General features: G+C 36.0%; 1 protein-coding gene across 2 annotated transcripts in view; it reads left to right on the top strand.

Annotated features, from left to right (window-relative positions):
* si:dkey-237h12.3 (teneurin-3) overlaps positions 1 to 23,361 on the top strand; it is a 174,619-nt gene that overhangs the window by 20,899 nt on the left and 130,359 nt on the right. For both annotated transcript variants that reach the window (XM_067457431.1, XM_067457432.1), the window contains exons 2-3: positions 6,314 to 6,720; positions 9,501 to 9,761. In XM_067457431.1, coding sequence (XP_067313532.1) covers positions 6,314 to 6,720; positions 9,501 to 9,761 — 668 coding nt within the window. The remainder of the gene's footprint in view (positions 1 to 6,313; positions 6,721 to 9,500; positions 9,762 to 23,361) is intronic.

The following is a 23,361-nucleotide window of genomic DNA, read 5'->3' as shown; positions in this document are numbered from 1 at the left end:
TGATATGACCGCCAGAGCTCTACTGTGATTTATATCTCTGCTTCTCATTCCTTCTAAAGTTTTCTAAGTGGGTGATTTCTAGTCTATATTTGCTAAAACCCATGCCACCAACATTTGTTCTTGATTGAAATGTTTAATATTTCTAAGCAAGCTCTTAATGAATGAAGGACATTTGAGAGCACAAATTCATTTTTTTATTTGATTGCTTACTAATCAGCCATCATGCTTTTTGCCTTGGAAATGTAACCGATGATAATCTTATAGACTTGGACACCAGTTTTAAGGACATTTAGAGCTAGACTAGTATGTCTGAGCCTCCCTTGCCCCTAGCTAATCTAAATTGATCCGAAAACGGGGGCCGTGTTACCGGAGGATAACTCAGTGGGTGCTGTCCAATGCAATGAAGGATAGAGGGTTTCTGCTGGTGTGCTCAGGCAATCCACTGCGCCTTTGCCCAACACTCACACAAGAGAGTAAAATGACCAGTTCTAGAAAGACAACTGTATTTCATTTATCTCGCTGAAATAATGTCTAGTGAACTATAGCTCACTTTCTCTTTTTCTGACAGGAGCATTTTGATACCGGCACATCATTTATTTTACCCCAATCGTATCCCATTACTGTGGCTGCATGCAGTAATGCTGACCTAGTCTCCTCTCTTTCCTCCTACAGTGTTTTATTATCCTCATTGTTTCTCTTGTCCTCTTTATAGTTCTTTAAACCGACAGTGGGGTCTCTAGGCAAATGCGTTTTTTGTGTAGACTGTTCCACTAGATAAGATAGACGACACTAGAGAAGAAGCCCTGGAATATCCTTAAACTCACACACTAGTGAAACTCAAGCAATTCTCCAGAGCTTTGTTGAACGGTTTTGGCACAAAACTCCCAGGAAACCTACTAAAGGCTTACAAGTGTCTATGGATCTTTCCTGACAAAGCCAGTGCAATGAAAGCGAGCATTTTTAGTATCACTTCGTTTGACTTTGCCTTTGTTTGAAAACGCTGCTTTTTATTCTTTTTGTGGAGGACTGGGTTGAATTCTTTTTCAATATGATTGAGGTATGGGATATAGTTCACCCAAACACAAAAAATTCCTAATTTACTCACCCTAATGACATTCCAAACCTTCTTCTGTAGAACGCAAAAGAAGATATATTTTTTTAGGTTTAAGGTATAGTTTACACAAAAATGAATGTGTCTGTCATCACTTACTCACCCTCAAGTTGTTTGAAACCTGTATGATTTTCTTTCTTCTCCTGAGCACAAAATAAGATATTTTGAAGAATATGGGTATCAAAACAGTTGATGGGCATTGTATGTAGGTTAGTGGGGACCAGAAACTGTTTGGTTACTTACATTCTTCAGCAGAAGAAAGCAATTGTGTGACCCCGAATAGTCGAGGATTCGACCACCGATCTCACAGTCGGATCTTCGCTGGTGTTATGAAACGAGGATCATACTTTTTTGGCAATATTGGGGTGCTCAATATTTTAAAGACGCTGAGCTTCACATCCGATGTGCGACCCCCTTTAGGCATAATCGACTTTAAAACGTGCATGCAAACGCATTCAAAATGTTTTTTTTTCTTTCTAGGGAGGTATTTTTTTTAGGTTTATTTATCAAAATGTTTTTTTTATATATATTTGTGTGATGTTCTGTATTTCGATCACGGCTTTAAAATGTTTTGAGAAAACATTTTACGAATGTTTATCCACATTACATTTTATTTAAACCTAAACAGGGTCTTTCCAGGGTTAGAAATGGTCTTCAGGGGTGGCTGACCAGACATGGGAGCCTGATCTCACGAAAATACGTATAAATAGTACGAGTTTGCAATCTCGTGGAATGTATAGGCCAAAATGAGTTTTGGCGTGCATATGGTACGCGGTTTTTCGCGCACTTTATGGCGTATTATACATACGAACCCCCCACCCCACCAGGCTAAACCTACCCAAAAGTGTGTCATATGCACGCCATAAAGTGCGCATCATATGCACGCAAAAAACTGCATAGCATTTGCACGCAAAAACTCATTTTGGCGTATCAATTCCACGAGATTTCACACTCGTACTATTTATACGCATGACCATGAGATCGTGTTGGACATGGTCATCCACGCGCGCACGCACGCACGCACGCATGCTTGCAAACACACACACACACACACACACACACACACACACACACACACACACACACACACACACACACACACACACACACACACACACACACACACACACACCAGGGATGGAAATTAACTTTTTTGTCCACCGGCCACTGTGGCTGGTGGATTTCAAAATCTACCAGCCACTCAATGTTTTTACCAGCCACTTTCTTGTTTTTAACCGACAATGTGTAACTGCATGTGAAAAATTAATACTACAAGCTCTACAATACTTAAGCTGTTTATTTAATCTCAAATCTCAATGAAATACTGACATTTTTTCACTCTTATACACACACAAACCATGAACTGATATACATTTCATTAAATGAGTAGGGCTCTATGTTCTCTCTTTTTTTTTTTTTTTACCTGGATGTGGCATTTGGATGATTCTTTTATGGCTTCCAGTTTTAGGTTTTTAGTACCAACAATGAAACTACAAGTTTTGGCATCTTCTGAAGCGTGTTGACGACATACCGAGCAGAACATTGTCAGTAGGGATGCATCGAAATAAAAATTATTGGCTGAAACCGAAGCACTAAAAGAAATTATGCCAATTATCCATTGCATTTATGGCTAATGCTATGACTGAGTAACTTTTCTAAAAATCAAGGCATTGCAATTGCAATAATTAATATTAAAGTTTCAAATAATAAATCAATTACAAATTATGCAAATATTTATTTAGCACATTGCAACATCAAACAGTATAAAATAAAATTCAAAGTAAAATGTTTAACTTGATCTCACTCATGTGTACATTAAATAATAATGTACAGGTCTACTAGCCTACAGAAATGTAATAAAGTAATCAAATGTAAAATAACTGCATATTTAACTGTTTAAATGAAAGATTATTCCTTATTAAACTTACAAAAGCTATTCAATCAAGAGCAGTGAGTGATGTCCTTATCGTTTGTTTGACATTAAACATAGCAGTAAAAGCTACTGCCCCTTTAAGACCTAATAGAGGGATATGCGTCATCTTTCACGACTGTATAAAGTTCACTTAAGGCATATTCAGACTATGTCTGCTAGAATTCTCATCAAGATGAACATGTTGGCATACTTTTTGTATGAGTTTGTCCGTTTAAGCACAAGACTTGAAAAAGAACTCAATATTTGCGTGCTGTGAGACGTGTGCGCGCTTTCGGATGATGCACAGTGACGGATCTTCTCTCAGCGCGTGCAAGTTCTTATTCGCGTCTTCTGGCACTACATCCGGGTAATGACGGCGAAAACGACTGGTCATATTCGGACATACATAGTGCGGCCGCACTCGCATTCACTGAACACAGTTTATAAAGAGGGGAAACAGTATGCTATTTTTATTTACCCGCCACGGTGGCCAGTAGGTGAAGCGAGTTTACCCGCCACAACGCAAAATCACCCGCATTTGGCTGGTGGCGGGTGCTAATTTCCATCCCTGACACACACACACACACACACACAGTAAAAGTACCTACCCGCGTGATGAGCCCAATACTGACAATTAATGTAAAATAAATGCAAATTATTTTTATTTTTTTTGCTCATCTAATTTTGATATCTCATTATGTATGATGTCTTGATGTTTGTTTCTTTTGTTCCTCGTTTTTACACAGTTTGCATGGTTTACTGATTAATTATTTTTTGGCAACAATCATTAAAAAGTAGCATTACATATTTAATAAAAAAATTGTCTAATTATCTACCATATACAATTTAATAAAATGATTGGCTATCAACAACATGCTTTGTTCTGGTTTCACCTTATTCCAGTCTAAACCATTTTTTTTTGATAATTTACTACACATTATCAATATAAAAACTCAAAATAAATACATGAAAAGACGGTGGATTATTAAGACTAATTCTTACTTACCACTCTTGTTTAATGGGGTAATCACACTTGCATTCTCATTTCAGAGGTGTTGTGAGTAAATGATTACACTCTGATTCATGAGTTCAGTGTTGGACAGATCAGTTCATTAAAATTAATCAGTTCAAATGAGTCATAGTTCGCGAATTGGACAATAGCGGACAAGTTATGTGTGAATCCATTTCAGACCGTTAAAACAACGCAAAAGATTTGTCTTATCACAGAAAACACTTTAAGGATATTTTTTAGTTTATTTGAAAGTGTAGTTTATGTCAGCTGTGTGTGCAAAACATCTGTTAAAAGAGGTGCGTTTTTGAGCACAATTCACATCCAGCAGTAATTCAGGGGAAATATTGTGCAAATGCACCACGTGGAACATCGATTCAGTCTTCCGACCTTTTACTATTGTGTCAGTTCAGTTGATTTTGATTGATATGTGTGAGTGAGAAAGAGCTAAGAAGATGATTGTTTTGAAGACACAGAGTGCGGGCTCTCTGCTCATTCTCTGTCACTCAGTTAACGTGCGCCCTGTTATGCACATTAGTCAACTACATCAATTTATAAATCACAATAACTCATCAAATAAGGCCTTGGTGGGACAAAAATTAGTTTTGGCGACCACCAATAAAATTTCAATGTAGGAAAAACACTGCTAAATAAGAGAGCCATTGTCAGTTCGTCTGTCAGTTGGCAGGCAGTTTTGGATGCTTTATTTAAAGTTGTTGCTGTGTGCAGTGTGTAAAGGAAAATAAAAATTAGGGCCGGGACTTTAACGCGTTAATTAAGATTAATTAACTACGGGACTTTAACGCGTTAATTAATTACGCAAAAAAATAACTAACATAATTTTAACCACACTTATTTTTGCACCGCGGAACGTTTTTCAATGAATGAGTTTCGACGGACCGATTATACTGGAACACCAACTAGCGCTCACCTCACGAGCTATTTTTTTACAGTCTATGCTCACGAGTCACGACAACAACACATGAACGAAGCTGATGAGACCGCTCTGCTCGGCCCCGTGGATGGGAAATTTTGTTTAAAAAAACGAAAGGATGGACGCGTCGACAAGAGCATGGGTGTGTGCAAGCTATATAACAAGGAATTTGCGTATCACCGCAGCACATCGAGCCTCAAATATCACATATTCTTTTGCTACACTTAATGGCAAACATTGCACTGGTCTGCTGGACTGAAATAAATAAATAATATTTTGTTGATTAAGCTTATGTATTGAGTAATTATTCAATGGTATACTAAAAATCCATGTGAAAAATTACTTCTCATTGTTCCAGGTCAAATATTTATATGCAATTAAAATGCGATTAATTTCGATTAATTAATTACAAAGCCTCTAATTAATTAGATTCATTTTTTTAATCAAGTCCTGGCCCTAATAAAAATAGTTTTACCCTTCTGCTGACTAGTGTCGTGCCCCTCCCAAGCCATTCACACACACAGATGATTCGACTATCAGTCGGCTATAGAAAGATTCAACAATTCTGATTCATATGTGTAAATCCTTTGTCGGGGACACCCCTATTTCACCCAAAAAAGAAAATTTAATGTTGATTATCTTACCCCGCAGGATATGTAGGTGTGTTTGTTTCTTCAGTAGAAAAAAAAGTAATATTTTTAACTCCAACCGTTATAATGCATGTAAATGGGGTGTTTTCTATGGGAGCCACTATAAGAGTAAAAAACACATAGACATACGAATCCATATTAAAACCCTGTGGTTTGTGGCGACACATTGAACATGAAACTGCGAGAAACCGAACAGTATTTTTTATTTTTTTTACCTCATATCAGACGAATCTCATCCAGTATCCTCAATGTCATTACTTCCTATATATATATATATATATATATATATATATATATATATATATATATATATATATATATATATATATATATATATATATATATATATATACTAGAGATTGTAGAATGTAAATTTACACCTTTAACATTTTTCAAAAGCTAAAAAGTAATTATTCTTTTTGTCTGTAATTATAAGAAGAAGAAGCAGTGTTGAAGAAATAAGGTTTACGAACCTAGAGAAAATAATGATATGGTTTAACAATGTTATCAGAAAAAAAACTAGTTGTTTCGCTCCCTCTTACTTTGTCTTCGTGACTAATTGTTCTTCTAAGGCTGTACAATGAACTTGATGAACTAAGCAGGAGTGACATTTCTTTAAAGCATTGTTTCTTTCTTTTATTCCCCTCTTTACCGGTTTCTTTCTTTCACTAAGCAGTGTTTTTTTTGTGTCTCTAAGCAGGGGGAGTGGAACTAAGAGTGAAGAAAGAGGTGCACAGAAAGACAGACAACTTGAAAAGAGTAAACTAGAACATAAAGAAGCAAGAGAGAATCGTAAAAAAGGAGGTACACAGCATGAATGTAACATGGAGGTGAAGGAGCGTCGTCCTTACTGCTCTCTCTCTCGGAGCAGGAGAGAACGAGGGAGAGACTGGGAGAGGGAAGGAGACAGAGAGGAGGGGGAGGGCTACAGGGAGGGTCCCGGCAACCGCCGTCAGACCGGCTCATCATCTGTCCTTACCCAGAAATCCTATAGCTCCAGTGAGACGCTGAAGGCCTTTGATCAACACCCATCCACCCAGGGGCTTTATGGGCATCGTATGCCAGACATGGTGCCAAGGGACACTGAGGAATGCAGAGCTCCAGGTAAGTGCTCTTTAACATTCACCATATGGACAGGAGACTCTGGAGTCCTTCAGGCTTGCAAATGTGATGTTTTTCAAAACCAACAAAGAAAAGGAAAACAGACGTTTGAAATGCTAAACACAGAGGTGTATATATATATATATATATATATATATATATATATATATGTATATATATATATATATATATATATATATATATATATATATAGGAAAAACAATATGCAGCACTAAACTGAATAAACATGTCCCTGTAGACATATACACAAAAAAGGTTATAATATATTGAAAAAAATATTTTTTATCAAATTTTTCAGCAGGTGTCAATTTAATACTGTATAGTGAGGATCAATAAATTATATCTTTCTAAATTAAATGGGTCCTAAGATACTGTGGTACATCACCATCAGTAGTGTGACCGAACTTCACCTTGAGCTCTAACCCAAACAGCAGCTAAATCTTCAGATTTAGGTCTTATCCTGAAAATAAATCCCATGTCCTTAAAAAAATATTCTTGACCATAAAAATAAGACAATATTTTCCAAGCTAATTTTAGGCTTAAGAACATATTTGATCATTTAAAAATGCAATGTCGCTTATATTTTTGATTGGATATGCAATAAAATCCACAGAATTTCAGCCTTTTCTCTGTTTTACAATAAAAACACATACAGTACAGTGAACAAACATTATTTCTACAATAATTTCATTATTTCTGTGGTTACAAAAGTGCTAGTAGATAGTCCTGGATACAAAATGCTTTTTAATTTTTCAAATGTTTTGTATTTTCCCTCTTTAATTTCAATTCTACAATGTAACATGGGGAGCTAATTCATTTTACCTCTGAAAGGAACGACTTTGCAGATCATTTACCATCCAATGAACACTTTTCTAAATCAGTAAAAGTCAGATCCTGTGGGTAAATTAACTGATCCAACACCTAATTATTTATTGTATATAGAAAAAGTGGCAGTTTTTTGCAATGCAATGTAAGCCCTCAATTAATTTTTAACTAGTTTTAAATTACAATGTTTCATATATTATTTTAATGTCCTTGAAGTTATAAATCTAAGTTAAATCAGTCAAAACACTTCTGTTAGACAGCTGAATTCAGGTCGGGCATATGGGTTAACTTGGGTTTCATTTCATTTAGATTTTTTTGTAGAGCATAGCAGACACTCATTTGCTGATTATTCACAAAGTATTCAAACTATTTTATAAATATTTGATGGTGTATCTCATGATAAGACACATTTTAAAGGGAAGGGTAGGATACTGCTCATTCAAATTTAATTTCATTAGAAATACACTTAGTTGGTTAATTGTGCTTTATATTGCGCTCCATAACCTTAGGCTGTTACACTTAGGGGGGCGTCCTTAATTAGCAGTCGTGTTTGTGCCTGGTTGGCACAAATGGCGAGGGAGAGAAACCTTGCCTGTATTCACGATTCAAACGTTCCGTCATTTTATTTTAATCACAGCCCAGCTAAATCATGGCAGTTTGCCCTGCATTGGTTACCACAGTTTGCAGTATTTCAAAATGTGTATTTCAGATAATGCCCTCATGTGGTAATTAATGTCAGCACTTGTGTTGAGTTATTTTGTTTCGTATCTATGAGAGTACTCATCATTTAAATTCCGGTGTATTCATTTTGATGTGTTACCAACTCTGTGGGCTTTTAGTCATAAAGCACTCAGCATATGCTAGCAGGTACAAGAATATGGTTTTAAAAGCAGAGCTGAAAGAAATAGAGGGGTGGTGAGTCTCAAGGTGAATTTCAATCTGAAGTGGAGCGGTTTCTATTTTGTACTGTGTTGTAAATCCTCGTATTTTCCTGTGTTGGAAGAGGTAGTGCTAAAACCACATTCAGATTAAGCTGAACAGAAATTTACCTGATGAAAAAAAGAAAGGTAAGAAGTATGTTAAATAAGCCTAAGACAAAAAAGCAAACGGCTGAGAATCAAATATTAATGAATTATTAAAAACATTGATCAGACTAGACTTTTTATCACTCTTTTTTGTTGCCATTTTTAATAAGGTATAATTTTCTCTTCATATTTTAATTAACATAAATAGTTGAATTTATATTTTTGATGCTGCATCTGTTTCAATAAAAACTGAAAACAAACTCCCTGCCTCTACCTAATTATAGGTACATTTCAAGATTAAAAAGAATGTCTAGTTAATCAATATTTTATTTTGTTCTGCCGAAAACTGTCTGAATGTTATTGTTTACCAGTTTCGCCTGGTTTTTCAGTCTCACTTTTGTGTTCTGTATGTATTGATAAGGTTAATACTGTTTTTGTGACTTTATTGTTATGAAAAACGCCACCATTATTCACCATTATCTAAAATCGTTTTTAAAAAAAGAAAAGGTTACAATAAAAATATCAAGTAGCATTTGCAACACAAATAGTACTTTTCTCTTTTTTTGTCTGCTCATTTCTGTAGTGTTTAATCGTTATTTATTTTATTTTTTTATTTTTCTTGAATGATTTTCTGCAATGAAATTAGTTTTTTTACACAGACGTAAAACATTTAAAACACAATGATGTCTCCCTGGTTTAAAAGAAGCATTGCCACAGAAGTTCATGTTCAAACATTAACAGGATCTTTAAGAGGAAATATTTTAGTATAAAAGTGTATACTGCAAGAGGTTGAGTGCAAGAATAAATAATTAAAAAGCGTGTGTTTTTTTCAGCAAGTTTACAGTTTTTTTTTTTTTTACTACATGTTCTGCATACGCTTTCTGTATTAAGTACGCACTTTGAATCTTGCAGGCCAAAGTCTGTCACTGCGGCAGCTTGGGATATGTGGCCCTGCTCCTCGTCGTGGTCTGAGCTTCTGCGCTGAGACCGGACTCAGTCATCATACTCAGCTCAGCGGAGCAGACCATATCCAGAACGCAGGGGGCATTTCTCCCGACTGCGCCATGCTATGGGTTAAGTCACACAGACGGGACTCGCGACTGTCTAGCCGGTCCAACTCTGTTTTAACACTCACAGACACAGAGCAGGATAACAGATCGGATCCGGAGAATGGTAAGTCCTCCTATGTTTTATTCTCAAATGTAACCTTACATTAGTAAATTGGCCAAAATTCCCTTATAGAAAAATGTTGATGACATAAAACTGCAAAAATGAAAAAATACCCTTGAGCAAGTCAAGACAAAGTCACCTTGAGTCACTCGGATGTAATTGGTTAGAGCTAACAATCAGTTGCCAATGACTGGTTAAGATGACAATGTTAATGGATCGACTGGTTATGTTTGCAGCCTAAGGGGCACAGTGGGAGTTGTAGGCATTTCAGAGAAAATAACATAATTTCCTGAAGCATATGAGCAAGCGGTGCAGAGAACTGCTAGACACTTCCTCTGGGCCTGTGCCGAATCGTAGATGGCTTTGTTAAAGTAACTCATATTGGTGTGCGGATCCACAGGGTGTTGCTGGGCCTGTGAACAAACGCTATACAGTGGATAAAGAGGGGCCCACTGAAGTTTGAAGTGCAAATTGGTGTGCGGTGAAAACCCTAATGCCTTGTGGATTAGGGAATGTCTTTGAAAAAGCAAATTGTCTATATATGAAATGCATGCATTTCAAAGCACATACATCTGTATTTTAATTTGATTTTTTTTTCTTCTGAGGACGCATAATAGCTTTTTTTTCTGTGGTGGAAATATATTTATTGTTGTGATTTATCTATTTGTTTTTGCTTTCAAAAGATAAAACATTTTTTTGTGCCGTGCCTTTTAGAAAAAATGTACTTTTATATTTTCGCTACAGACTTGGCCACATATGCAAGATTAGTAGGGTAAAAAGAAAAGTAAAGGTTTTAAAATATTTGTTTATTCTGCCATGCGGTATTTATTTCTGACAGAATGGATATGTGTGCTTTAAAGGAGGAAAGGAAAAAATAAGGGAATGTAATCCTACTCACTGTAGGCTAAACATTTCTAATGGATGATCTGCAGTGTCTCATGTTTGGTGTTCACGACATTGATCAAAGGAAATCGCATCTGAAATGCACACACTCAATTTACGTCACATTAGACACTATTTACTGTTGCTACCTCCTCGTTTAGTGCGAAAATATAATAAGAATTCATTTCCAAGAGGCTCTTGTCAAAGTATAGTTTATAATATGAATATGTACACATTTGTGACTAAAGATTAAACCCAAGTGTAGTACACCTTAGTGAATAAACCCAGGGGGGTGCAAACATCTGAGTACACATTGAAAATAAAATCTAGGATAAAAAAATAATAATTTAAAAGCATATAATATGAGCATTTAATATGCATAATTTGTAATTAAAAATAATAATTTTATTAGAAATAGTTTTAAACATTTTCAACTGGTGTCTCATTCTTTTGGAACCTACTGAATGTGTCATTTGTACCCTACTAGTTCCCTGTTGTATGTATCTGCAAAATAGTCTGTGCTTTAAAATAAAATAAAAAAATAGTTGTCTGATTCAGACATGCAGGTGAGCAGTAATATTTGACCAGCATATTGAAAGCTATTTTTCTTCTATGCTGGGTTGGGTCTGGGACTTGGTCCGTTTGAGTCAAAATATAATGATGTAGCTGAGAGTGGGCTGTCTGCTTCACAGCATTCCATTAAGAGAATGAGGTCAAGTTTCTCTGCACAGTCGTTCAGCTTCTGTATCTCTCTCCATCTTTCCTGAAATCTCTCCAGTCTGCTATGCAAAACACGTTAAAGCTGTATTATAGTACTGCTCTATGTAGCTAGCCTTCTCCAGAGGGACTATTCATTATTATATAAAGTTATAGACAACTCTGGAGAGTGACTATGCTTATTTATTAGTCAGTCGGGTGTTAAAATGAAAAAAGGGCATTTTTTATCAATGATCAGCCTACATTTTGTACAGTCAGTGTTTAGTATCTTAGGAAAGATCAACCCTTTAAAACATCAGTGGTACATAAATTTACACATATTTTAATAAAAATGTGACAATAAAAATATTCTTTATAAATTTGACGCAAACAGATTTATTTATCTGTAGTCCAGGGTCTCTTACTGTAGGCCTCTCCGTGTAAAGAATTCATGCAAATGTGAGACAGTGTGATTTACTGTAACAATTAAGCGGCACTTTTAAAGGTGTGGGATGAGTTTCCTCAGAGACTTCATTGAGGCTGACTGTAAATTGTTCTGAGATGTTTCTTTGGCAACCCATATAAAGCCTGAATTTCTTCGTACCTAATGCAGATACTGCATTATAACACAACCCTCTACAATGCGAGTAAAACACCCGCATATGCGAGTAAATCTTCACTCTGGGCAACTAAATAATATCCATCATTAGCTATTGGCTAATAAATGCTTGGATTTTACTTGTCAGTGTGTGTGTTAGAGGCTAAGAATAAGATTAGCATAGATATATTTTCACTTGCTGAACACTGAATGAGCGCGTGTGAGTTTCTCAGAGAGTCTTACATACCACGCAGAATAGGCGCGCTACATGTTAATACTATTCTTTGTTGTATTTTCCTGTCAAAATACCGCAGTTAATTTAGAATTATTCAGCTTGTAAGAACAAGCAGAAGATGTGCTGTTTTTTTCTGGTAGTGGGCGGAACTAATGCGCTAACGGCAATCTCATTGGCTGGCACTCATCTTTTCAGCAAAACAGTTTGAGCGAATGCTGTCAGTGTGATTTAATATTCATGAACCCAGGAGCTCATCATTCATTAGTGCGTTGTATATTGTTATTAGTAGTAGAATTAGTATTAATATTATCTTATTATATTACTAGTATAATTTTTTTTTTTTTTTTTTTAAGAAACACCAACAATATCTTAAAGGGTTAGTTCACCCAAAAATGAAGTCATAAATGACAGAAAAAATTCTGCCATTAATGACAGAATTCTGTCATTAATGACAGAATTAAAAATTGGTTAAAATAAATATGGCTGAGCAAAAAAAATGCAGGTCTTCCTTTGTTTATAGCGTGCATCTCCTTCAGACTATAAACAAAGCTCAGGCGCAGCATATAACACGTCGGCAGCGTCACTGCTTAGTTGCGAACGCGGATTGAAAACAGACCCAGAAGAGGAGAAGACAATGCTGAATAAAGTCATAGTTTTTGTTATTTTTGGGCCAAAATGTATTTTCGATGCTTCAAGAAATTCTAACTAACCCACTGATGTCACATATGGACTACTTTGATGATGTTTTTATTACTTTTCTACATGGACAGTATACCGTACATATATTTTCAATGGAGGGACAGAAAGCTCTCGAACTAATATAAAATATCTTAAACTGTGTTCCAAAGATAAACAGAGGTCGTATGGGTGTGGAATAACATGAGGGTGAGAATGACATCATTTTAATTTTTGAGTGAGATAACCCTTTAAGCACCACCAATCCAAAGTTCAAATAAAGGGTTAGTTCACCCAAAAATGTAAATTCTGTCAATAATTTCTCGCCCTCATGCCGTTCGACACACCCATAATACCTTTGTTCATCTTCAGAACACAAATTAAGATATTTTTGTTGAAATCAGATGGCTCAGAAAAGCCTTCATTGACACCAATGGCATTTCCTCTCTCAAGACCCATAAAAGGCACTAAAGACGCCGCTACAAAGTCCATCTCACTACGGTGGTTCTACAATAATTAAAAGAAACGACGAGAAAAGTTTTGGATTTTTTTTTATAAATAATGGCTTAGTGATGGACGATTTCAAAATACCGCTTCGTAAAGCTGAATTATGAATCGGTGTATTTAAACTAACCCTTTAAATGACAAATATGCATTGATATTTTGTTACCAACAGTTTTAGTTCTGATGACTACATTTATATCATTAAAAAGTGTTTGATTATTATAAAATATTCTTCGAATATGAATTGAAAATTAATCAGTTTGTCCTTTTATTCGACGAATTCCACAATCATTGTGGATGTATTGACTATACTGTGTTTTTGTTTGTATGTGGATGAATTAAACTATACTGTTTTTTTTGTATGTGGATGAATTGACTATACTGTGTATGTTTGATGCTGTAAAGCCAATCAATCTCATTGACTGCAGCATGGCATGTCATTGCAATGGTATCGATTTGTTGCATTGTATTGCACATTTGCAATGCAATACAACCTTTGAAAAGAAAGCAGCAACAGTACAAATACTTTGGGTAATGTTTTCAGAGCTGCTCAGATGCAGGGTGAAAAGGACTTCTAGCACCTGTTATGTTTGAAAAAGTTGATTGAATGGTTATATGCAGAAAAATATTTAATATATGCAATATGTTTTTTCACAAAAAAAAACAAAACAAAAAAAGTCACATTATCAAACCTTTGTGTCTTATAAATATCTTCTTTTATTAGGAAAAAAAAGTCTTTATTTTAAACAGTGAAAGTTATACATTCGATATTTTCGAGGTCTAAAACAAATTCCACAGAATAAAGAAAGTCATAGAGGTTTGGAACAACATGCGTGTGTGCAAATGATGAGAATTTTTCTCTTTAAAGGTCCCATTCTTTGCGTGTTTTCGAAGCTTTGATTATGTTTACAGTGTGCAATATAACATGAGTTCATGTTTCTCATGTAAAAAAATACAGTATTTTTCACACAATTTACTTATCTGTACAGCGCTGTTTCCTCTGTCCTAAAACGGCCGGATGATTTCCTTGTTCTATGAAGTCCCTCCTTCAGAAATACGTAACGAGTTCTGATTGGGCCAGCGCTTCCCGTGTTGTGATTGGACAGCAGCTTAGCGCACTTTGCCCGGAAAGGTCCCACCTCTTACCATAACGGGGAGATGCTAGCGCTGAATGCGCGCAGACCACGCACCCTATTTTGTGTGTTCTTGTGGGCGGAGGGTTAGTCAACAAACGGTTCTAGTGATGTCATTACATCCCTGCACTTCCTGCTGTAGTCCAAACAGTTCGTTTGCTGTAGGCTTTGAAAGGGAACTTCTGTTAAATAAAATATCTCGCTTGGCATTGAACTTTGAGCTTTATAATTTTACAGGTATTATTTATGCTCTAACAGCAACATTACACACTAACTAAAGTTTGAAAGATGGAATCGTGAAGAACGGGACCTTTAAGTAGGATATCTACCCCTTTCTTTCTTTCTCTCTCTTTCTTTCTCTCTTTCTTTCTTTCTCTCTCTCTCTCTCTCTCTCTCACTTTTTTTTAAAGACATAAATACTACCCCTGTAGAGAGCCATATATTAGAGTCTGTTTTAGCTATAAACCATATTCATTGCTTCTATCATTTAAGATGATACATTTTTAATGAAGCGCTTGAAGATATATCGCATAGTCTGAAATGTAGCTTCTCTGGTAAGATCCAAACAAGAGTCTTTTCAATATAGGCAATAAAACAAAATTTCAGCAGTGTGCTGTGACTACATATAATTCTTTGCATTCCATAAGCTTTAACTGGATGTTCATGTGAAATTGTGTTGCCCTCTGATATTAATTTGGATCTCGTACTTGATTCAAACTTTTATAAAGGTGGAAAACTATTTTCATCCAGTAACAGAAAAGTTAAAAAGTAGGAACTTCTTTTTCTGAATAAAACACTATATCACCAGACGAGACCAATCACCGAGCTGAAAGATTATATTCATGACTAAATGAATATAATCTGTAAAGAGAATGAATCAATGTTGGAGACCTTCCACATATAAAAAAGAGAGAAAGATTGTCATCAAAACATTAGTATGTATAAGCCCGATTTTATTTCAAAGTTAGAACTTTTTCCCCCTTAAAAGAACCCTGAGCTAATTTGTATTCTTGTAAGGGATGTTAGAAGCCTCTACAGTCTGGCCAAGAAAGACGTTGTGACAAAAGTCATCACTGTGAACAAAAGTTAGAGAAGCTCTTCGTTTGGCCAGGAAATAGCCTGGAAACCCAGCTGCCCCCTGCTTTTGTCTGGCCTGTTCGCTATTATCAGAGGATAAATGACCCCTATCAGGATCTTCAGTGCCTGTGAAGATTTCTCTGTCTTTCTTTCTCTTGCCCCTGTGTGTGTGGGTGTTTGCAGTGTGTTTTCACATGAGAGGAGTGTATATAGGCTCTGTGTGTATATGTTCTCACCCCCTAAGGCCAATGAGGGATGCAGTCTCAGTTCTTAAACATCATTATAAGATCAGAGAGAAATCTCTGATCTTATAATGATGTTTAAGAACTGAGACCGCATTTTCCCTTGCAGTGCAGTTAATATCTGCTCCACATTTCCATTTAGTGCAATGATGGTGAATCCACAAGATCTGTATACACTTTAATGATTCAGTCTGGTGAGAAACTTCTTGGCACTCCCAGAGGGGTAGACAGAGGCAGTTCTAGGTATGCGTATCCATGTATAGCCGTCCCTCATCCATCGGCAGGATGCTTAACTAACCATCTGTCACGTCTGCCAACATTTCCCCACCTTTCTTTATGACATCAAGGTGTTTGCTCCACTGATCATAGACACCAAGGCCAGCTTGTTTTCCATATGCATTTTCACTTTTCCACAACAATGCCCAAAATCGCAGGAGTGTCCAGAAGTGTACAACCATCTGTGGCAGCTTAGAGATTGAATGAGTCTCTCTTGCAATGTAAAATAATCAGATATAATCGACACATGGCCAGCAAGCCATCCAAGTGTTTTTTTCGCAGGAGTTTTTTTTTCTTCTTTTTTCTGTAGGCAAACTTCAAACGGAAAAGCTGATGAGGCCTGTGTTTGATGCATTCTCATTACTCTGGGTGGCAGGAGAGTTTGGTCTGTTGGTCTAAGTACAGAGTGATACAGGCAAAACGGGTCACACAGAGTGCCAGTGCAGCTTTAGCTTCATAAGCAGCACAAGACTGATAGAGATAATTACTATGTGTCAAATTGTCTCTTTGTCTGTTCTGCTTTTTCTATTACGGTTCAGAAAGAGGACTTTGCCTTAAAGGTTACAGTCTGTAGCTATATATAATGCAATTGATCGGCTTATAGCAGGATTAGGTTTTGATGGCCTAAAAAAAATGGAGCACTTCTGCAATTCTTCAAAATGCTTTTTCTGAATCCCACAGCACATATGTAGAGTGTCTTTCTCAGATCTGGGCTTTAGGGTTTTTGGAAAGTGTTGCTCTCAATTATAAATACAATATTGTTCTGGAATCAATTTGAGAAATCGAATTGGACCTTTTTTGGTATTTCTAATTGTCCAACTGTGAGCCTAGATGGCTGTGTTTTATGATGAGAGGGAAATCTTCAAACATTGTGATGTAAATGAAATATTTTTTTTGTCTTTTTGCCATTTTGTAATATTGATAAAAGGAACTGGGGTAGTAGAAAAAAAGAAAATCATTGCATTTATTATAAAACACAATCAACAGTTCACTTTCTTGTGTGCCAATTGCAGAATAAAAAAATATTTTGTTGTGTTGACATAATAAAATCAGACGACATGCAGCAAAGTTGAAGTAAAAAAAAAAAAAAAACTGGTACGAGCACCAGGATATGAAATGGATTATGTGAAATATATTTTAATCTTTGCTGTTTTCTTTTACTGCTTGAACTTAAAATTTTTTGTAGCTCAGCCTTTCATAGTCGCAGTAAAATTTGTACTTAACTGTCACCATTAATGTAACTTTCAAAGTGTTTGTTCATTTCAGTAAATAATTAACAAACTTTCAGCTTTAAAATTGTATTCATGAATTGTGTATTGTGAAATACAAGCAATAAATGTAGTTTTGCCGCTCTTTAATGTGGCCTGACAGATTGATTACTCAGCATTTCGACCTTGGAAAGAGCCTGTGTAAAACAGCTTAAGAACAATCATATCCAGATTACCCCAGAAAAGACTTTCAATGCTCATTATACTCGTTAGTCAGCAAGAAAATGAATTATATAAAGGGGTATTTAGCTTTTCTAAATATATCTGTTCACTAGGGATGCCACAATACTCAATATAATATTGAACCGTTCAGTACGGCACTCACGGTTCAATGCGTGCTTGTGAATTGTGTTTTTTTTTGGTTTTGCATTTAATTAACTATATATATTTCTTTCCGTTTAAAATATTTCTCTAAATGTTAAATGTTTATTTCTCTAAATGTCAAACGTTTATTTCGGCTCTGTTTAAAGTGAGCCTGTGAGTCTACGTGCTGATATGAGCAAATATCCAATCAAATGCACCAGGGATGGAAATTAAAGGGATACTTCAGCACTGGGAAGATGAATCTGTATTTAAACTGGGTCATTAATGTAGTAGAAATGTGAAATTATTTTTTAAATTTGGTCCTTTCTAGACTGAGAAAAGACAGAAAATGTATTTTTGTCTCATGGGGATGAAAGACAACAATTCCCAGAATGCTTCGCTGCCCTACAAGGCCACTCCCAAAGCCACCGCTACTAGATTACTGGATAATTTTCACTTTCCCACCGTGACCGCGTTCATTTTCATAAAATCAGTTCAGTTAGAGAACAGACACTACAATTAAAAACTGAACGTGTCTGTTCAAAAGCTGCAGGAGTCAAATTACATATACATTCGTGATGAGCTGAATGAGCTCTCGTGATGAGAGCTGAGGTAAACGCGACAGCAGTTGCGGCATAGATTCTCAGTGCGTTTTCAGTCTGGCCCGTTTTCAGTTCATGCCTTTGGAAGCTTAACTTTCATAGGAATTAATTTGAGAAGTTGAAACACTCACTTTGCTCCTCCGCCCGCACCGTTTCCATGAATGCCTGCAGCTGCGAGCTGAGCTCTGAGTGCGATCCCACCCCCCATGTACGAGTTGAAAACATGTGGAAATGGCTCACTCTCCTGGCTGTAGTCTTTAGCTTCTGGCCAAAAATTCCTCCCATGATGCAAATTGACGATATTTGTGTCATCGGAGGAATTTTTCCAGAAATAAAGTGCATAAATCTCTTTTCTCAGGGGGATATGAGGAGGGGGAGCACAATCATTCGAATATACTCCAGGGTTTCTACTAATATAAAGCCATATGCTAATCACTGAAGTAACCCTTTAACTTTTTTGTCCACCAGGCTTCCAGTTTTAGGTTTTTAGTCCCGACAATGAAACTATTAGTTCTGGCATCTTCTGAAGCGTGTTGACAACATACCGAGCAGAACATTGTTAGTAGGGATGCACAAAAATTAAAATTCTTGGCCAAGACCGAAAAAGAGGAAACCAAGGCCGAAAACCGAAACACCAAAATAAATTATGCCAATTATTAGTACCATTGCATTTATGGCTCTGACTGTGCAACTTTACTAAAAATCAAGGCATTGCAATTGCATAAATTAATATGAAAGTTTCAAATAATAAATCAATTACAAATTATGCAAATATTTATTTAGCACAGTGCAACAATGCACAGTATAAAAAAAAATTGAAACTAAAATGTTTAACTTGACCTCGCTCATGTGTAAATTAAAGTTTAATCCTTATTAAACTTACAAAAGCTATTCAATCAAGAGGAGTGAGTGATGTCCTTATCTTTTGTTTGACATTAAACAGACAGCATTAGAGGCAATTGCCCCTCTAATACCTAATGCAGGGATATGCATCGTCTTTCTAGACTGTATACAGTTCACTTAAGGCATGTACAGACTATGTCTGCAAGGATACTCATCAAGATGGGCATGTTGACATACTTCTTGTGTGAGTTTGTCTGTTAAAGCACAAGACTTGAAAGATAACTCAATATTTGAGTTAACCGATCCTGAAACCGTGACCGTTCACATAATCCTTATACTTTTATGTAACCTGTTGTCTACTCTATATAAGGAAAGAAAATAGCTAAAAATGAAATTCATCTCTGTCTATAATTGCATGTAAAGAGCTGCATTTCACTAAATTTACCTTTCAGATATTACTAATGAAGAAACAATGAATAGGTGTGTGCAAGACATACAACAATGGTAATAGAATGCATTAGGAGGAGGCTAAACTATTCTCAGTGGCCAAGTGATGGATGAAAATGCAATAAAATGAAAATGAATAAAAGGGCAGATGTGACAACACATGAAAAAATTAAAACGTGTTTATTATTTTGTGGCACTTATAAAAAATAATTGGTCTCCTTTTTTGTTTCCCTATAGGAGCCAATGGCTCCTTAATTATTTTTTTTTGTCTGGATTTTTTTTTAATTTGGTTGAGTTCTCACTCATTATTAGTTGTCATGTTTCCTGATTAGTTCACACATGTTCCCTGTTCCGTTGATTATCTTTCCATTTCTTCTGTTCATGCAACATGTTCTCACATCCAATTCGTCAGATATTGATGCTTGGTCATGGTAGGTCACACTGCATGAAAAGTGGGATTTTCGTCAGTAAGCGGCACTGTAGATTGTCGTGGAAGATCAGGTTTACGACTGTACACGGCAGTTTGCAGGCGACACCGAAAACTGCCGTGAATTGTCAGAAATTGACGTGGGCCTTGCTTGGCAGTTGTCCCCCCCAAGACCCCCCTTCCCTTAACTCCAGGGGAGGCTTTAACATGTAAATGAACATGCTGTGAGCTATACAAATGCAAATCAGGGTAGCAGGAGTTTTAACCCATGTGACATTTTTCTAAAAGGTATTAACTTCCTTCTAAGAAAATCTCTTAGATAGATCAGGCTCAGTATAGCCTAATTGTAAAATCTTAGACTTAAGCTTGAATTTATATATTTGATGAAAGTATTCTAGATTATTTATTGTGTGTCATTTGCAATCAGTCCCCGTGAATTCAGTGCGACTCGCAATTTTGACCAATCACCGCAACTTTTACCAATCATTGCGGTCTCCTGCTAATAAGCGGCGTCATACATCAGCAAACTTTATATATCATATATCATTGCCTGTCAAAATTAACGTGTTAACGCAAATTAATTTTAACGGCACTACATATATATATATATATATATGTGTGTGTGTGTGTGTGTGTGTGTGTGTATATATATATATATATATATATATATATATATATATATATATATATATATATATATATATATATATATATATATATATATATATATACAGGGGTTGACATTAACTTTTTTGCTCACCGGCCACTGTGGCTAGTGGTTTTCCAAAGTTACTAGCCACTCAGCATTTTCACTGGCCACAATTTTGCTGTTTGGAAATTACATTGTATATGTTTAAAGTTGACTTTGGCATATATAAATTACTTGATTTTGAATCATTTTACTTTATTTAGAAGATTTAAAACCCTTTCAAACTTTCAAATGCAGAATGACCCCCCAAATCTTGTATATCAGCTGGGATGTACAGGTGGGCAATATAATAGATTATAATAGAATATAATAGGCTAATATGAGAAAGGTAATATGACAGGCTATGAGTTATTTTAGTTAGGATATATATATATATATATATATATATATATATATATATATATATATATATATATATATATATATATATATATATATATATATATATATATATATATATATAATTTAAAAAATACCCTAAGCAAATTACAAAAACAATAGTTATTAAAAATAAAATAAAAATTCCGATACTAATACGACACAATGTAATTTATTGAATGTAATTGTCATTGGATACGACTTTCATCGAAAAGAATGTAACAAAATGTGGGCGTGGTCTGTGTTGTGAAATGAAACCACATTAAAAATCCCCTTAAACTGCGTTTGAAACATACAGCAAAGCAGCGACAGAGGAAAACACCGAGCCTGATATTATGCAAACATTTACCAATAATGTGGAAAGCGTTTTAAATCTGTTCAGTGGAAAATCCGCTGTGACGAATCTGTCCTCGTCTAACATCTGCTGTAAATCCAGGTAAAACTAGCTGCGTGCACGCGCCCGTCCCCAGATAACATGATCCCCAGTTGATCCGTAACACCGGCTGGAAGAAACAGCTGAATGCAATCATTGGGCTATCTCGTCAGCTTGCTGCCGATTTTAACGAGCAGTTAACTTTAGTAATCTCCAGGTTGCTGTCCATAGACGATAGGTTGCTTGCTTTGGAGTCGAAAAACTGTGTGGAAGATACTAACTTTAAGAAGAGAAGACGAGTGCCTAAGAGAAGACCAGTCCTAAGATTGCGGTAAGACTGTTATCTAAGCTAAAGTAACCTAAAGCAAAGCTTTTTAAGTAGCACAAGCTGAAATTAGCCTTGTAAAAGAACAAATGTAAGTTGCTTTATAAAAGTGTTTTCTTTTTCTGGTCATTTTACAGGCAGCAGTACGCCGTCTTCACAACTTCGTCATAACACTCATTTAATTGTTTTCCAGCTGCATGTAAGACATAGAGACAGTACGCAGGAGGTACAAACATCCAGTTCTTGCATCGCACGCAGAAGCTGTAAGGAGTTCAGCTCGGAGTCGATTGAGAAGAAAGAGGGTAAGATTTATTAGATTAGATCCGTTTTTGGTCAGTGTGACTATTTTTCAGGTGCATTTTACGCAGTAGGCTACATCGCGCAATACTGATTGTCTTTATTGTTTGTTTTTACAGCTGCTACAAGCAAGAAAGAGTGTGTTAGCTGAGGATGAGGTGGGCCTTTGGAAGTGCGCTACCATAGACCTGATGTCTGATGAGGAAGACTGCATCGTTCGCGCGGTGTCTGGGTGGACTGTTTGACCAGCCAGGAGCTCGCCGAGCTCTGTGCCACGCTGCAATCGAGATTAGAGGCGATTCCAAAGAACAGGGCAACGCACGACAGACGTCTGAAAAATGGACTGAAATCAGACAGAATGGCGCTAGTTACCTACAGCTCTGAAGCGGAAAACAGAGACTTCATGGTGCTGTAGGATTTTGGGCTTCTCGTGAGCTTCCTGTTGTTGTTTGGGCAGATCTCAAACGTTTTGCATTTGGTTGTGTGTTTGTTCTAATAAAGCTCTTTCTTTGAATAAACTGCACGTCCCTGGCATATTTTCCTTTCCTCAATAAATGAATGTCCTTGATGGTTATAATAGCGTAGTCCATAGGATAACAATGACATGAATATAAAACATAATAGCATATCACATGAATATGAATGTATACAATTAAAAAATATGCAAATCATAATTTTATATATGTGTGTGTAAAATTATTATAATTTGGGGGTTTAAATTTATTAATTTATTACCCAGGTTGACCAATAGTAACAGATCTGCCAACCAATCACGAGTGATATTTCTTGTTTCAATGTAGTAGTTTCAACCAATACTGAGTGAGGAAATTCAAGCCATTCCGGCAAGGCGCCGCCCAGAGCTGCTATTCATATGCTAATTAGAGCCATTAGCGCCGGCGCCAGCATGCCTCCGCAATCTCCACATACGTCATGGTTCGTTTCCGTCAATATGTGGCACAGACGAACGCGACGTTCACAGGCTGTAAACTGACGTTAATTGTCGAAAATCAGGGAGATTTCCGGCCGTTTACGGGGACGAAAATCCCACTTTTCATGCAGTGTCAATAAAGCACACCAAAAATGTATGTATATATATATATATATATATATATATATATATATATATATATATATATATATATATATATATATATATATATATATATATATATTTTTTTTTTTTTTTTTTTTTTTTTTTTTTTGAAGTCATCTCTTGTTCTGCTTGTTTTGTTGGACACTAAATCTGACTTTAAAGTGATAATTCACCAACAAATGAAATAGTCATCTTTTATTTACCCTCATGTCCTTCCATG

This window comes from Pseudorasbora parva, chromosome 11, assembly GCF_024679245.1.
Source record: "Pseudorasbora parva isolate DD20220531a chromosome 11, ASM2467924v1, whole genome shotgun sequence".
NCBI lineage: Eukaryota > Metazoa > Chordata > Actinopteri > Cypriniformes > Gobionidae > Pseudorasbora > Pseudorasbora parva.
The sequence above is the reverse complement of the archived record's forward strand: the minus strand, read 5'-3'. Positions and strand labels throughout refer to the sequence as shown.